This window comes from Herpailurus yagouaroundi, unplaced genomic scaffold, assembly GCF_014898765.1.
Source record: "Herpailurus yagouaroundi ecotype Mexico unplaced genomic scaffold, PumYag 205, whole genome shotgun sequence".
Taxonomy (NCBI): Eukaryota; Metazoa; Chordata; class Mammalia; order Carnivora; family Felidae; genus Herpailurus; species Herpailurus yagouaroundi.
The window spans coordinates 7,503,260-7,521,002 of NW_024412436.1; the positions used below are offsets into that span (position 1 = coordinate 7,503,260).

General features: G+C 40.7%; 1 protein-coding gene across 1 annotated transcript in view; it reads right to left on the reverse strand.

Annotated features, from left to right (window-relative positions):
* The window catches only part of FH (fumarate hydratase), a 31,251-nt gene extending 13,732 nt beyond the window's left edge, over positions 1-17,519 (reverse strand). The window contains exons 1-5 of the mRNA XM_040451798.1: positions 17,352-17,519; positions 9,874-10,008; positions 6,846-6,956; positions 4,964-5,140; positions 2,233-2,415 (exon numbers count right to left, since the gene is read on the reverse strand). Of these exons, the coding sequence (XP_040307732.1) occupies positions 2,233-2,415; positions 4,964-5,140; positions 6,846-6,956; positions 9,874-10,008; positions 17,352-17,477 (732 nt within the window). The 5' untranslated portion in view covers positions 17,478-17,519. The remainder of the gene's footprint in view (positions 1-2,232; positions 2,416-4,963; positions 5,141-6,845; positions 6,957-9,873; positions 10,009-17,351) is intronic.
* Between the last annotated feature and the right edge of the window lie 224 nt (positions 17,520-17,743).

Below are 17,743 nucleotides of genomic sequence, written 5' to 3' on the forward strand. Positions count from 1 at the left end.
TAGAGTAAGATTATAGCTTCAGGATGCAATTTAATTCTGCTCTTAATGTCACACTGGTTCTCAAAATAGGACACACTTTAAAAAGGTAGCCACAGAATTTCTTGTGTCTGAACACAGCAAGGCCCCTTTTAAGAATTATGCAGGGACACTGCTAGGAATTTCCCCAAGGGATACAGGAGTACTGATGCATAGGGGCACGTGTACCCCAATGTTTATAGCAGCACTCTCAACAATAGCCAAATTGTGGAAAAAGCCTAAATATCCATCAACTGATGAATGGATAAAAAAAATTGTGGTTTATATACACAATGGAGTACTACGTGGCAATGAGAAAGAATGAAATATGACCCTTTGTAGCAACATGGATGGAACTGGAGAGTGTGATGCTAAGTGAAATAAGCCATACAGAGAAAGACAGATACCATATGTGCTCACTCTTATGTGGATCCTGAGAAACTTAACAGAAACCCATGGGGGAGGGGAAGGAAAAAAAAAAAAAAAAAAGAAGTTAGAGTGGGAGAGAGCCAAAGCATAAGAGACTCTTAAAAACTGAGAACAAACTGAGGGTTGATGGGGGGTGGGAGGGAGGGGAGGGTGGGTGATGGGTATTGAGGAGGGCACCTTTTGGGATGAGCACTGGGTGTTGTATGGAAACCAATTTGACAATAAACTTCATATACTGAAAAAGAAAAAAAAAAAAAGAATTATGCAGGGACAAAAGGCATAAACCAGAACTCAGCTGAGCAAGCCAGGATGTATGGTTACAGTAGAGTTGTCTTTTTTTCTGCCTAAAAACACTGAAAAACCATGAATACTTTTGATTAGTATTAGGATATATTACTATTTGAAAATAAAACATTTTAGGAGATATAACTCCTTTCAGGTAGACCTGATCCATCGATCCAGGATCACTAGTACGTACACTGGCTGGATTCACTTAAGAAGTCTATTTTTACTGGGGAAAACCTGCATAAACTCAAAAGACAGTTCCAATAAAAGCAAGTGTAAATGCTCTGGTAAGATAAAGTAGAAGAGAAAACGGTTCTGACGTAACAGGGGGACTGATGATCTTACAGAGGAGGCTGGCACAGCCCAACCAGACTTTGGCACGGTGGTTTTCCCACATGGGACAAACAGAAAGGAAAACGTTAGAAACAAGGGGATCCTCCAGCTTCAGACATACACTATTCCTCCGCGGGAACCATGCCTAGGGCTAAGAACCCACGATGCAAAGAGAAGACAGACCAAGCCTTCAGAGGCAGCTGAAGCCAGGGAGCTTGCTTCACTCCTAGCATCTGTATTCCAATTAATCATTTCTTTTTCCCCACTCCTTCTGTAATGAGATTAAGCTAAGTAGTCAAGCTTTTGCAGTGTTCATCCTAGTGAAACTACAAGTGAGAATCTTTTCAAGTAACCAAGCAGCACACTCTCACCTCACCTCACCTCAATTTCTGCAACTCTATCACTTGATATTTGGTATATATAACCATCTTTTGGTATCAAATTTACGTATGCCCTATCTCCCAAACTAAACTATGAGAGAGTTTTACTATCAAAAACTATTATCCGTATTCCCATCATTTCCTTCACGGTGCATGCCATTAGACATTCTTCAAGGCACCGATCAAGAAACACAAAAATACCTTCTGGTATTTGGGGGAAGAGAGTAATCCTCTTTCACATGTGGCCCAATACAATCTTACAGAGTCAGATATGCCGTGATTAATCAATTTAAAAGTAATTTTTATGGAGCCTACGAGTCTAGAGTAAGAGACAAAAGGAGACAAGATAATTGATCTTGGTGAAGGTGAAGATGGGGATGATGGCAGCTAACACCTGCACGTGCTTCTTACTGTGGTCCCCATGGTTCTAAGCACTTAGTGAACCAGTTCATTTGAACCTCACAACGACGCTATGATAGAGATAGCATTCTCCTCATTTTAAAGCTCAGAAAACTGAGGCACAGAAAAGCTAAGTAATTTTCCCAAGGTCCCACAGCTTGTACTCAGCAACGCTAAGCTCTTCACCAGGCCTGACTGCCCCCAGACCGGCTCAGTGCTCCTTCCTCAGAGGATGTCCATAAAGCTACTGATTGGTTAATGCAGAGCAATCTGTTCCGGTGAACTCAACTGTGATGAACTTGGACCTCTGAACTAGTATGACTTGGAGGGTAATGTGTCGGCCATCTGCAGCAACCCCCAAATTGAATCAAATCCAATCACACTCCTATACCTGCCCAAGAGTGAGTGGAACAGCGTCCTGGGTATGAGTGCGCCCAATTTTGATGATCTGGGCAAACTCTTTGGATTTGGCTTCGAGAGCATCATGCAGCTTCTGTAGCCCTGGCAGGAGCACCTCATGGACTTCTACAGCAGCGGCAATGTGCATCGCTGTGGGAAAGGTATCATTCGAACTCTGTTGGAAAATTTACAAAAAATGCAAAATGTTAAATCAGAAGCAACAAAAAACACACTTGAATATCCCTATGAAACATCTCGCTAAATGATTACTCGAAACTCATGCATTTCGTGCTCAATTACATTTATGTGTGGCAGGTCAGAGGTCACTTGAGGTCAAATAAGCAGCAACCCGGTTTAACCAACTCAGGACTGGATTATATATGCAGCTTACTATCATATATTCTTATTGTATCTGCTAATAAGTGACAACAAAACCTAAAGAAGTACAATTAACAACTGCATGTAAGGAGAGCAATAATAAAACATCTTACAGTTATACAGGGCGAACAGTCCTTTACAAACATTTCTTCTTTCGTTAAACTTGAGGAAAATTCTTATAAGATAGGTCAACACTTTAAAAATAGGAAGCCAAGCTCTCAAAGATATGTGACCTGCCAAAATATTTAGGAACTGGCAGAACTGGGACCTGACAAGGGAGTTCACACTCCACGCTCTGTAATCAACTGAAACCCCATACTTTTAAACTATTATGTTATTTAAAATGATATCTTGTAACTTTTTACTATGGAAAATATCAAACCACTCACAAAAGGAGAGTGAATGGTATAATAAACACTCAAGTACCTACACCAAAACTCGAACAATTATCAGCACAAGCCAATCTTGCCTCACCTCTCTACCCAACTCCTCCATCAGACCATACATACTGGATTATTCTCATGCAGACTTCACACTGAAGTATATATAAAAGTTTATATTTAATTGCAAGTAATAAGTTTGAAAAATTCTTCATACAATAAATTTATGTGAAAACACTTCCCCGTTAACATTTAAAAACATATTAAATAACACCTAGCACCAGATCTTGAGTTCTAAATATTTTCCAGTAAGATCCTCTGAGAGTTCCTTGGAAAAATGGGTGCTGACGGGGGCTAGGATAGGAAAAACACTGATGAGCATGGAACACCTAGTGGTATAAGAAAGCAAAGAACTGCTTTAAAAAAAAAAAAGAAAGAAAAAAAAAAAAGGATGGTGGCACATCCAAAGGACACAGGGCCAACCCAGAGGGCTTCCAAAGCTGGAACGATGTGAGCAACAACGTAAGTAACAGTACTGGGTTAGGACCTTAGGAATAAAATAAATATTCGCGAATTCATGTCGATACACATCAACAGTTAAATAAATATGTAAGTGGGGGGCGGGGGGGGGAGACAGAAGAGAACAAATCTTTACAGGCAAGTTTCAATAAATACACGCAGAAGGACTGAGAGGAGTAGAAAACCACCACTAAAACGCCACAGCAGTAACTGCTATAGGCAAGATCCACTATCGCATGCTAACACGGGTGGGCAAAAGTTTAAGGAGAAAGAAGATATTTGCAGTCTAAACATTACATATCAATTCTGTGTTGATTTTAACATACGACCAAAAATTTCTTGATACTACTTCCCCTAGCACGTGAAGCTTAAGTGCAATGCCCGAGCACAGGCAGACGTCAGTGACTCACTTCCAACAGAAAATGGAAGGTGGGGGAGCCCTGCAGACCCCGCCTAACCAAGTGATTAAAGCTCGCATCACCAGTCCCAAGTCGCATGCCATCACACACCCCTGCCGTGAATCAAGAAGAGCCCTTCACTTCTGAGCAGTCGTCCCCAAACCCACAGCCTCTGTCCAATTATGAGAGAGCATCAAACAAACCCAAACTGAGGGACATTCCACCAAATGCCTGACCGCTACTTTCACAAGTGTCGAGCTGACAAAAGACAAACTGTCGAGAGACTGGAGTGGACTAAGAGAACATGACTAAATGCAATGTGTAGTCTGGACTGCATCTTGCAAGAAAACAAAAGACATCGGTAGAAAACTAGGGAAATCTTAAAAACGTCCGTTTAGTTAATAGTATCGTATACCAATATTAATTTCATTGCGTGGTAAACATACCAGGGTTATAAAAAATGTTTAACATTAAGGGAAACTGAGAGAAGGGTATACAGGAACTCTTTGAGGTATCTTTGTAATTCTTTCAGAATTCTAAAATTACTCAAAAATAGAGTTTTTAAAAAATAAACCAAATAATGCGGTGCCCGGGTGGCTCAGTCAGTTAAGCCTCTGACTTCGGCTCAGGTCATGATCTCGCAGTCTGTGAGTTCGAGCCCTGCATCCGGGTCTGTGCTGACAGCTTAGAGTCTGGCGCCTGCTTCGGATTCTATGTCTCCCTTTCTCTCTGGCCCTCCCCTGCTCACACACTCTCTCTCTCTCTCTCTCAAATAGGAATACACATTAATAAATAAACAAACAAACAAACCAAACAATACAAATATACATATACTAAATTCAGGTGTCCTAATAGGGATTTTTATGAAGTTTAAGGCATAGACCCAAGATTCTTAAAAGAAATAAGAACCCATGTAAGAAGTCCTTTCTACTAAAGAATATAAGCCAAGCGAAGCTCCTTTGCCAAAAAGCTAACGCCTGTTTTACAAGAATAATCTCAGGTATTCTTTTCAATTTATAACCAAGAAAAGAGGAGATGGTCCACTGACCTGGCTTTTATTAACGTGATCATTGGGATGCACAGGTTTCTTGCTACCAAGTTCACCTCCCAGCATTTCAATTGCTCTATTGCTAATGACTTCATTTACATTCATATTTGTCTGGGTTCCTGATCCAGTCTGCCATACCACAAGTGGAAAATGATCATTTAATTTACCTTCAGCTACCTGCAGAAAAACAAATTTAAGAAATGAATTTTTAAAAAATAAGCAGTATTCAATATTCACGTAAACTACCATAATCGACTACAAGTAAGTGATCGCCTATAAAGTGCTATTTAAAGATGCCCACTTCTCTCATATGCTACATGATTTTCAGATGGTGCTGCACAGCTTGTGGTTGTCCAGGAAGTCCAAGCTTCAGGATCCCATGTTCCAACCACTGCTACTTATAAAACGAAAATTTCATCTATTCTGAAAGATGCAACTTCATGGATTCCAAATGAAAACTGAATCAAAGCTATCTTTCTTCTGTATCTCCAACTGCCTCTTCTAATAACATCCAGATAGGGCCACCTGTAAAGGCTGGCACATGTGGTAAGTTTTTAGGTACACTGACTGCAGTGCTCAGCAGGAACATCCAACAGATGTTACAGCTGGAGTCAGCATGATAATGAACGAATTACTTGAAAATGAGTTCGCTGATAGTTACTTCACTGCAGATGTCCAATGAGTAGCAACTGCCAAGTGCAGAGACATACACACAGTCCAGATCTGTCCCTGCTTCTGTCATATTTTTATGTATCAGTTCTTGAATTATAAGCTCTCTAAGAGAGTTAGTGGTTAACTTCAGCTTCCAGAATGATTTTAGCTTGAAAAAAATCAGCATGCACCTTAGAAAATTAGCACCTTAAATAATTAGTTCATTTTAAAGTAAAACTTTTTTCCTAGTTATATAAAAATAATAGATGATCAGTGTGGAACATTTTGAGAAGTGAAAACGTTGTAAATTACAACAGCCCTACCCCTCAGGAACAGTGACTCTCGGCGCACAATTACGATCATTAAATATATTTATTTAGGGGCACCTGAGCGGCTCAGTCGGCTAAGTGTCTGACTTTGGCTCAGGTCACGATCTCATGGTTCATGAGTTCAAGCCTCATGTCAGGCTCTGTGCTGATAGCTCAGAGCCTGGAGCCTGCTACAGATTCTGGGTCTCCCTCTCTCTCTCTGCCCCTTCCCTGCTCATGCTCTCTCTCTCTCTCTTCTCCCTCAAAATAAATATTAAAAAAATATTTTTTAATTTTTAAAAATAAATGAATACATATTTTGCTACTCTCCCCACCCCATATTTCTTCCATGCTAGGTTTATCCTAGAACATTCTTCAAGAAACCAATTTTCTATCGCCTCACAATATAACTTGTATAAGCATCTGTTATGGTCGGATACAGTCTAATTTGTTACCATCATAAATAGTACTGCAATGAACACCACTATATATACAGGTTTTTAACTGTTATTTCTGACTATGTTCTTAAGATTACATGAAAAGCGGATTAGTGATATTACATCTCCATACATATCATCATCAAATAACCAACTAGTTTTAAAAGGAATCATGTATACATAAAATAAAAAGTCAGATCTGTAAGTTTAATACCGCCTCTTCAAGTTTTCTTTAAATTATATAAATTAAAAGGAAAAGTCAAGAGAGTTAAAAATAAAAGGCATAAGGTCATCCAGAAATTCTGCCACAGTATTTTAAGCACCATATTAATATTCATCCTAACCAAACAAGAAGGCTGCCACATTACTCTGAAATTCATTAACTCAGGAACTCAGTGTCCCTTGCCTCCGCCCGGGCCTGACAGCATCTCGTAAACGCAAGGGGCCTGATGCCACTGCGTAAACAGCACACTTATGGGCTCCTACCTCATCGGCTGCCTTCATTATCGCATTAGCAATCTTCGAATCGAGACCATAATCCTGGTTTACTTCAGCAGCCGCTCGCTTCAAGATACCAAAAGCTTTAATGACTGGGATCTGAAATGAATCAGAAAAACATCTCAAATTATCAAGTTTTGTTTAGCATAAAAAATTAAGATTAATATTTTATGCAAGTGCAAAAACTAAGTAAACGCTAACTGAAGCAACACTACAGTAACATAGGATTACAGACAGATAGGCGTGGAATGGACAAAGATTCGTCATGTATCTGTTTAGGGAACCAAACAAAAGCAAGTATGTTGACTCGTTTTACACGTGTGTGTATTCCCTCCACACAAACACGTGCACATATGCAATGTATCTACCACTCATTCTGCTTTTTTATAATATATTATAATGTATATGTGTTTATATACATAAAAACAAATGGTGCTCAATCATTTCACCAGCAAGCACCATTATTTTCCCTCACTGGATCTCATACCACATCATTATTTTTCTTTTTTCTCTTTAAAAGCAATAAAAATAAAAATAATATTTAACTGCCAATAAGTTTTAAATAACCAGTTATTAAATGGGTATCACTTCATCCCGAAGTCAAAAAGCATGATATTCTAGTTATTGAGGGCTTGACACCCTGTAAGTCATTGAATATTTCTTCAAGCCCAGGGTACTACACGCTGATACAACTGAATTTCAAACCCTTTCAGTTTGCAGATCTTTTCACTTCCAGCTCGGAATCACCTCACCAAATTTAAAGGGATGAAACCGAGTAACTCTCGATGACGTTTTAATGAAATGATATCTGGTTTTTGCAAGATGAAAGAATTATGTGTTCTTGCCAAAATTAACAGTGCAGACGGTAGTCTGGATTCCATACCAGGTTTGAAGGGAGAAAGAGTGCAAGCAAGAAAGGAAGGGTGGGGAAAAGAGGAAGGAATAGCACAATGGAAGCTACAGTCCTCAAGGGAAATCAAGGTGGAAAAAAAAAACCAAAGGAAAGGAAGGAACAGGACACGTTAAACCTGGGCCAAAGGGAGGATACATTGAGGGGCAAACTGAAAAGGAAATAACTAAAGAATTCAAAGAAACTAAAATTAAAACATTTTAAGTGTTCTACCCAAATGAGATAGAGACAAATGGCACATAGGATTAGAAACTTAAAAACTTTAAACCTGAAACAGATGCGGGACACCTGGGCGGCTCAGTTTGTTAAGCATCTGACTCTCATTTTGGCTCAGATCATGATCTCATGGTTCGTGAGATCGAGCCCCCTGCATCGAGCTCTGCACTGACAGTGCAAAGCCTGCTTGGGATTCTCTCTCACTGTTTCTCTGTCCCTCCCCTGTTCATGCATGTGCTCTAAGTACATAAACCTAATAAAAAAAATTTTTTTTTTTAAAACATGAAACAGATGGGAATTGAAATTTCTACAGGAGCACACTGGTGGTGGCTTAAACTACTGCCAAAGTCATAAGTGACAGCCTGTCAGCTCTGGCCACCCAAATGAAGTGACTCACCCCAGTGTCTACAGACTCGTAAAAATGAAAGAGGGTCACAGCAGAGTTTCACTGAACACTACTACAATAAAGTGGTAAAAGGACACTGGGGAGAAAAGAAGGGTCTCATTATTCTTAATTGACTCACATTGGAAGTTCATGATCTTTTTTGGTTTTGTTTTCCGTTGGACCTCAGGGGCAAAGGGCAAAGTATGAGTAGTACTCATACTACTCAGGTCAGGGCACATCATCGTCTGCTTTATATTTTTAAAAGTTCAGGATCTTAACTGAGATGAAACAAAACGTGACAAAACAGATACCCCACAAGTCCGCCTTTTACAGACGTGTCATGTGCATAGCTGCCCAGTCTCTGGAGCAGCAGCGGCAATCACACCCCCCAGAACCCCATCCCTCGCCGCCTGAAGCAGGACCATTAAGAAGTGACACGCTTACTCCTACCAACACTGATTAGGACTGACCTCCTTAATCCCAAGAGTTGAACTAGATGAGGATATTTTAGGATCAGCTGCTACCCTCTGTCGCCTAACCACGTCGTCTGACCCGAGTTTAGTGTCAGCTGTCAGTGACAATGACATCACCAAGACAGCTGTCAGTGACAATGACAAAAAAAAGATTTTCCTCAAAGAAGAGTCAACTGCAGCCACTTGTAAAATTGTATAAGCCTGTCAAAGATTCAGTCGTAAAGGCTTAGGAATGGGTTGAAGTTCCACATGGAAGTTAAAATTATTGTATGATAAAAGTGTATTTAGAAGACAGCTATTAAACCATATCTCACCAGAGGAAGGCTGGCTACTCCTAGGCTCCCATCCTATCCTGCACTGTGGCACCAACTAGTGCTCATAGTGCAGATGGGCTCCAGTAACACAGGTAATCTACTCCTTCAGTTCTTTTCACACTCTGACATCTCTGAAACCAAGGCACATCAATGACACGTCACAGCTCTGACAGCCTTTCTTTTCTGGGGCTACATAATGGTGAATCTTCTAACTGACGTCATCTTAAATTTAGCGAAACATGGTAGAAAGTTTTCTAATCAATCATTCGTGTAGCAATGAACATATACTTATATATTACCTATTATATGCCAGATATGGTTAAGAATATTTTTATGTATTTGTGTATGCTTTCCTAGAAACTGCAACCAAGATAGAAAATATAATATTGAAGAAAAATGCTTTCTTTTAAACCAGTTTAAAAAATTAAGTATTGAAACTAAAAATGTTTAAACTGTAAAATTCTAGTAAAAATCTGAATAATCCCAGCAAGAATAAAAAGACAAGTCACTGAGTTCTATCAAATAAAACTCTAAAATATTCAGTCACAGCTCAAAATAATAGTATTAAAGTTCAAAAAGGTCTTTGATATTTTAAAGAGAAATATCTTACTGTTCACAAAGCCAGTTACATAATAACTTCATGTTTTAACTCTGTAAAGTACTTATAGAGTAAAGTGACTCATTTGAATAAAGCCAATACTTCCACAAAACCACTTACTGGCATGCGCTCCGTCACACCTCCAATTTTAAAGTTCATCGTGGATCTCACAGTCTGGGCGCCATAATACTTATCATTTGGGACCTTGAGTTCACCAAAGGTATCAAACTCTATCCGAAAGGAATTTTGGCTTGCCTAAAGAGAAAAATAAGATGCTATTATAGCTTAAAAAGAAACCGAGTATCAAAGCAATAACACCTTGTAAGCTGAAAGAAACCTTAGTAAGTACCACAAAGACCAAAAAATCCCATTGGATTCTCATTCTACTATCCAGTTCTTTTCTTGAGAATTTTTTTGTCATTTTTTTTTTCAATTTGGATACAGTTGACACCCACAATGTCACATTAGTTTCAGGTGTCCAACATGATGACTCCACAACTCTATGTCCGTGCTGTGCCCGCCACAGTACAGCTACCCTCTATCACCACACAACACTATTACAATACCATGGACTATTGCCTTATGCCGTACCTTTTATTCTGGTGATTTATTCATTCCATACCTGAAAACCTGTACCTTCACCCATTTTGCCCACCTTCCCCATCCCCCACCTCTTTGGCAACCAGCAGTTGGTGCTCTGTATTGATGGGTCTGATTCTGCTTTGTGTTTATTCCTTTGTTTTTAAAATTCCACATAGAAGTGAAATCATATGGTATTTGTCTTTCTCTGACTTATTTCACTTAGAATAGTACCCTCTAGGTCCATCCATGTTGCAAACGTCAAGATCTCATTTTCTTTAATTTTTTTTTTCAACATTTATTTATTTTTGGGACAGAGAGAGACAGAGCATGAATGGGGGAGGGGCAGAGAGAGAGGGAGACACAGAATCGGAAACAGGCTCCAGGCTCTGAGCCATCAGCCCAGAGCCCGACGCGGGGCTCGAACTCATGGACCGCGAGATCGTGACCTGGCTGAAGTCGGACGCTTAACCGACTGCGCCACCCAGGCGCCCCAAGATCTCATTTTTTGATGGCTGAGTAATATTCCACTGTGTATATATATCACATCTTGTTTATCCACTGGTCTATCAATGGACAGTTGGGCTGTTTCCATATCTTGGCTGTTGTTAGTGCTACGATAAACACAAGGGTGTATCTATCTTTTTGAATTTTTTTCATTTTCTTTGGGTAAATACCCAGTAGTGGAATTACTGGATCTTATGGTACCCTTATTTTTAGTTTTTTGAGGATTCTCCGTACTGTTTTCTACAGTGGCCACACCAGTTTGCATTCCCATCGAAAGTGCACAAGGGTTCCTCTTTCTCTACATCCTCACCAACACTTATTTCTTGTCTTTTTGATGCTAACCATTCTGACAGGTGTAAGGTAATATACATAATTGTGGTTTTGATTTGGAGTTCCTTGAAAATTAGTGATGTTGAGCATCCTTTCATGTCTCTGTTGGCCATTTACACATCTTCTTTGGACAAATGTCTATTCAGGTCCTCTGCCCATTTTCAATCAGATTATTTGGGCTTTTTGGTGTTGTGTAACTTCTTTATATATTTTGTACATTAACCTCTTATCAGATATCATTTGCAAATACTGCAGATTTTAAGGACAGACTGTAGAATTCACATGCTATGCCGAGGTTAAATAAAGGAAAGACTCTGAAGTAAAAATAATAATCTTTTCCAGTTCAGAAGTATATCTCCTGTAGGAAAAGCTTTGACCAATTCAATGTGCAGTACTTGGGTTAATCTTTATTTTACAGGAAACTTTAGAAAATGGCCTAAAAATGATACTTTAAAGGTTGTAAATGTTACATACTGAAGAAGAGCTCAGCCATGGTCTACAAATACCAGGCATGACAGATACATGAGTGCAATATGAACAGCCCAGGCTTTGCAGTCAAGACAGCCCCCCACTTAGTAGCTGTGTCACCTTCAACAAGTCAACTTTTCTCATCTATAAATTAAATGTACAGACAAGGGAGGATGGGCTAGGTCAGTTCTTAACCTTTTCAGGGCAATGGAACGCTTTGAGAATATGAGGGAAGCTATGGATCCTTTCTCTAGGAAAATGAACACAAATACATATACTGTATGCAAAATCTTACATATGATTTTAGAGAGTTTGTATGTTGAAGCCAATCCACTACCCAGAATAAGAGCCCATGATCTAAAGTCCCTATTATGGAGACTCCAAGATTCCATCAAGTACATCAACTTATACTAACAAAAATTTTTTAAAATATATATTTACACTAATAAAAAATTAATTGCTCAACAAATATTTTAGAATACTATAAGACTTACTGTAAAATAATAAAAAGTTGGAATTTACATGATACTTTATAGCAAGGAGTCTCCAGAGAGATACTCAGAGCTTTAATTAGTGTGCATTATGAAATAAACATGGTCAGATGATTCAAAAGATTTAAAAATTCCTAGCCAAGTAATTCTGTTTTACTAATAGTCCTCTGAAAAAGAAAAACGTAATTTGTAGTTATACCCTGGGACTAGACAGATTTACAAAACCCTTTATATGTTATAAAGCCTTTTGGATTGCAGAAACAGAAAAGTATCATTGTATCTATGTAGACATATAGTAGTATCACCAATGAGGTACATTTTCTTCTATTGTCTAAGTCTGTGGAGGACTAGCTTAAGCCAATAAGCAGCAGCAGCTAATAAAAATAATCACACCTCAGCATTCAGTATGCTATGCAGCAAACTCTTCTCAAGCATCACTTTATCTGACTTTTATAATCACTCTAGGAGACTGTGCTATTGCATCTGCACCTCAGAGGAATTGGAGATTTGGAGAGATTAAATAATCTCAGGAGACCACCCAGTTAGCAAGGGGAAAGACCTGAAACCCTCAAAGCCTGGAGTGGCAAAACCCAAAAGCTGTTTGGATTTACTACTTTTTTATTACTACTTCCATAAGCCAAGAAACAGAGGGAGTAACTCCAGACTGGCCACAACAGAGCCTTGAGTTGTGCCCCTAACCCTGAAGAATAAAAGGAGGTGGACATGTGTGGTTAGATTTTTCTCTAACAGAGCTTGGTTATACTGACACCACTATACATCACTATAACTTGCTTCCTACCCTGTAGACCCAAAGCACCTGGGGCTCTGTATCTCTGAAGCACTAATGAAAATATTTTGCATTACGATCTCTGTTTTGGGTAGCCTAAATAAATCTTCACGTATGTTAAAGTATACTTTGACCGGATGACACTAGCAATGACAGCAGGGGCACTCAACTCATAAACTCAGTGTTCTTCTTCTCATCACCTTGTTAGGAGACAGCAACAAGATGCCAGCTCTAAAAGGAGAATGGTTTCCATCAGTCACTTGTGAAATCAGGTTCAACCCCTTAGATTTACATCACCACTTTCTGCTTCAAAATTATTAAATTCTCGGGGCGCCTGGGTGGCTCAGTCGGTTGAGCGGCCGACTTCGGCTCAGGTCATGATCTCGCCTTCCGTGAGTTCAAGCCCCGCGTCGGGCTCTGTGCTGACAGCTCAGAGCCCGGAACCCGTTTCAGATTCTGTGTCTCCCTCTCTCTGACCCTCCCCCATTCATGCTCTGTCTCTGTCTCAAAAATAAATAAACATTAAAAAAAATTTTTTTTTCAAAATTATTAAATTCTCATCATAAAACAGCAGTATCTTTGCCCCCTAAGTAACTGGTTGCTATGATGAAACTCAGATCCATTAAAAGTTACTTGAAAGATCTAGACGAATACATTTTACCATGTTCTTCAGCTTAAACCTTAACAATTTTTGTATTCCAAATCAAGAAACAACAACCTAATCAAATTCTAGGATCCTGACAGTGATCATTAGAAAAGTACAGAAGTCAATCGTGGCCAAAATCATAATCTCAGCAAAAACTTCCAAAAATATGCTTACTGTCCCTATAATAAAAATAAACATCCCAAAGTTGCAACAATAAACACCGTCTGCAGCAGCTTAGCTAGCTAACAACAAACCATTCCAAAAAGCCAAACAGTTATCTCTTCATTTAACCCCAGGAAATATATAGGTTGCATCCATTTGTTGAACAGAAACTGAAGCAGTGCTGTAAAACACTGTGAAAGGCACCAGGAATTAGAGAAAAACTGTCAGAGGAGGCTATGCTTATGTGGAGTTAGCATCAGTTAGATAAGCACATATATATCCATATACATATATATATGGATATATGTATCCATATATATGGATATATATGTATCCATATGTATATGGATAGGGGAACAACAAACCAGGTAACTGCCAGGTCTCTTCAAACATTCTTTCAAATGTTCTTTACAATAATAACCCACAGAAAAAACCTGCCAACAGTGATCCGGTACATACATAAACACGTGCATACACGCACACAAGGCTGAAACAAAAATTTCATGAAACAGTATGTTACACACCCGTATTTTCCATTCTATGCCATTCTATTAAAATATTAATAATAATAATAATAATAATACTGGTAGCTACCCACTACACTGATTCCACCATCTACCTATGAGTCCACTTGAGGTCTGAAAAGCACTCGTGTGGTTTTCAAAATCTTCCACATTATCACATACATCATCTCTTCCCAGTGGCCTGGGCATGAAGAGAACGCTCATCCTCAAATAACTGAAAATTATCAGTGCTTTTGAGGATGAAGTGATGAATGGCATCTCTTAAATAGAAGTTTTTAATTCATATAATCCACTGTTACAAAAAAGTAGCATTTCTGAAAACCATGCCTTTTTATGCCATAATTCAGAGAGTTTCTAGCAGAAGGCAGTTTATCACTTCAGGTATTTAACACCATGGCTTAAAGAGTTTAACCAGGGGCGCCTGGGTGGCTCAGTCGTTTAAGCGGCCAACTTCGGCTCAGGTCATGATCTCTTGGTCTGTGAGTTTGAGCCTCACGTCGGCGGCTCTGTGCTGACAGCTCAGAGCCTGGAGCCTGTTTCAGATTCGGTCTCCCTCTCTCTGACCCTCCCCTGTTCATGCTCTGTCTCTCCCTGTCTCAAAAAAATAAATAAAACGTTAAAAAAATTAAAAAAAAAAAAAGAATAAAAAAAATAAAGAGTTTAACCAGCTGGGCATGAGGCAGACACAAAGTGTGACTTCCCAATGGTTCCTGTGAGGTTTGTGCTCATTTAAAATCAGCCCCCCTTCTGGAGAAGTATGAAGGGTAATGGTCCTGTTCTCTGCAGGCTTATTGCCATTAAGACACAGAAATACCATGTACTGTTAGCAGCCACTAACTCAGGAACCTCAGAAATTGATGAAATGGTCTCAAAATTTGCCTGCCAGTCTAAACCAGAAAAGTCAATAAATACAGGCCTCGAGCCTCTAAGATGTCCCCCTGCACATGCATGTGTAAGATAACCATTAACTAAACCATGGCACTTTCTAAAAAATGTCTTTCAGATTCTCAGTTTCAGGTGGTTTAAAAGAATATTCAGTGTTCAAGAAAATCCAAATCATTTCTCATGTAAAAAGACAATCTCCAAAGATAAAAATCCAAAGTTTGACTTCACAGCGTTTGGGTTTTAAGTTTCTTTCAGGAAAACTCTGGCTCAACTTAAAATATAGGGTGACCACAAAGTCTTGCAATACTGGCAAATATACAATAACTGTTTTTATTGATATTACATTGTAATATAGAAGATATAATCTGTTTCCAGTCTTCATGGCCATCCTGCAGACCATTAAGGAAATACAGAAAAGAAACTTTAAAAGACGTGGGGCTTTCCATCCACCATGCCAGCAAGGCACTGTCAAAGCTGGTCTCCACTACATGTTCTCACTCTCACTGTGCTATTTCTCCTAGGCAGTATTTATCACATTGTAATTAACTGTGCATCATTTCTTTTCTTAAACACCCCCAGTAGTCTCTAAACTCTATGCTTGTAGCAACTGTCTTTTTCAAAGGGCCTGATACATAGCAGGTGTTCAATAAATGCATTATCTTATGCTTGTAGTGACTGTCTTTTTCACAGGACTCAGATGCACAGCCTGCACTCAATAAATGCTATCTTCCTAGTGGATGAACATTTATGGCTCATTTGGATACAAGGTAACTTAGGGCATTTATGGTTATGTAAATTCTCAACAGGAGCAATAAAAAAAAGGCTTTTAATAAAATCAACACAAAGATTTTGAACTGAGATTACAGGGCAAAAGATAGATTTGGAATTACGGGCGAGGGGGGAATCCTACCTCCATTTGATCTTAGCTAACATTACAACATTAAAAAAGCAAGGCAGTGCTATTTTTTTCAATATTTATAACAGGACAGATTCAGTTCTCCAGCCGCCAATTCCCTTTTTACAAAACACTCAGTAAAAAATACATAAATGTTTTAAAGGCTCTAAATGCACCAAAATTATTAGAGCAGGAAACTGCAGGAATATGAAGCACCCCTGATTTTGTAGTTTCAAGTACAGTAATGTCATGAAATTATCTTAAAGTTCACAGTTCGGAACATGTCTTGGGCCTTTGAAATATGCTAGGTGGAGGCATTTATTTAATGAGCACCTACTATTGCCAAACACTGTCAAAGTACTTTCACATGGGCAATCTTGCTGGGTACCTGTTATTATTTCCATTTTACATGCAGAAACTGAGGCACAAAGACAAGTTGCCCCAAATCTGAACTTTGAGCAGCAGAGTAGGATTTGAAATCACATCTCTGACTGCAGAGCTCATACTACAGCACGGTGAACTTGTGCAGAACTGTAACTCTTACTAAACTACCACTTACTCTCCAAACTCCTCCTACCAATACGCGTGCGCCTATGTGTTTAAAATGCTCGTCAAAGCCCAAACTACTGAAGGGGACACTCGAAAAAGCAAAGGGCTTGAACCTGGACCTTGACGTTCCTTTGGTCTTTCTGAATTAAAAAATACTGACTCAGCTACAGTTAGATCCCATCCAAACTTCCCTAACATACTTAAGGACACTCTGTCCCGCTCAACAAATTTCAAGGTTTTACAAAAGTGGGGAAAACCATCGTCAGCCTACCAAAATTGGCAACTTCGTGAAAAGTAAAGTCTTTGAAGTTCCCAAGAACCTTCAACCCCACCCCGAGGCCTGAAAGAAGTTCACCGCCCAGTGGTGATAAAAGGCCGCAGGTCCGGGGCGACGGTCAACACTGGGCCTGCTCAGGGGCAGGGGCGGCAGCGGCCCTCGTCCCCCGCCTCCCACCCCGGCACAGTCCCCAGGGCAGCGCCCCAGGGTGGGGGCCTCCGCACCGGCCGGATCGCCGCAGAACGCGCGGCTGGGGTGGGCCCCTACGGCCCACCCCAGGGGTCCCCGCAGGACCCTCGCCGGCGGCTGCAGCCCCTGCCCACGCGCTCACCCGGGGAGGAGGCGGCGCTACGAGGCCCGGAAGCCCGCCACGCGGGCGCGCGGCCCAGGCCGGGGTCGGCCGGGACGCCGCGGGAATCCCTCCCGCCTGCCGGGCCGGCGAGCCGGAGGGCTGAAGGTCACCGCGGGGAGGCCGGGGCTCGGGCGGCCAGCGCTCACCATTCCAGCGGCGTTCGGGGCCCGCAGTGGGAGGCCCGGCACGCCTCCGAGGCCGGGAGCTGAGGCTGAGCCGGGAGGCCGCACGAGGCGACGCGAGCGCGCGAGGAGTCGGACGACGCGGTACATGGTGCACCGGGAGCCTGGGTAGAATTTGGGGGCGGTTGAGGCCACGCCTCCACGCCCGCTGTCTGAACACATCCCTCCCACGGCGCCTCGCTCTTATCCAATGAAGCCGAGGGGGTGGGGTGGGACCAATCGTGAATGGCCAGTAAAGAGAGAGGGGGCGGGCTTACCTTCCGTGTAGTTGAGCGGACCCTGGAAGCCCTCGGATTCACTGGAAACCAGGGAGAAGGGAATTATGGGGAAGGAAGTTTACGCTGAAACCTCTTTGA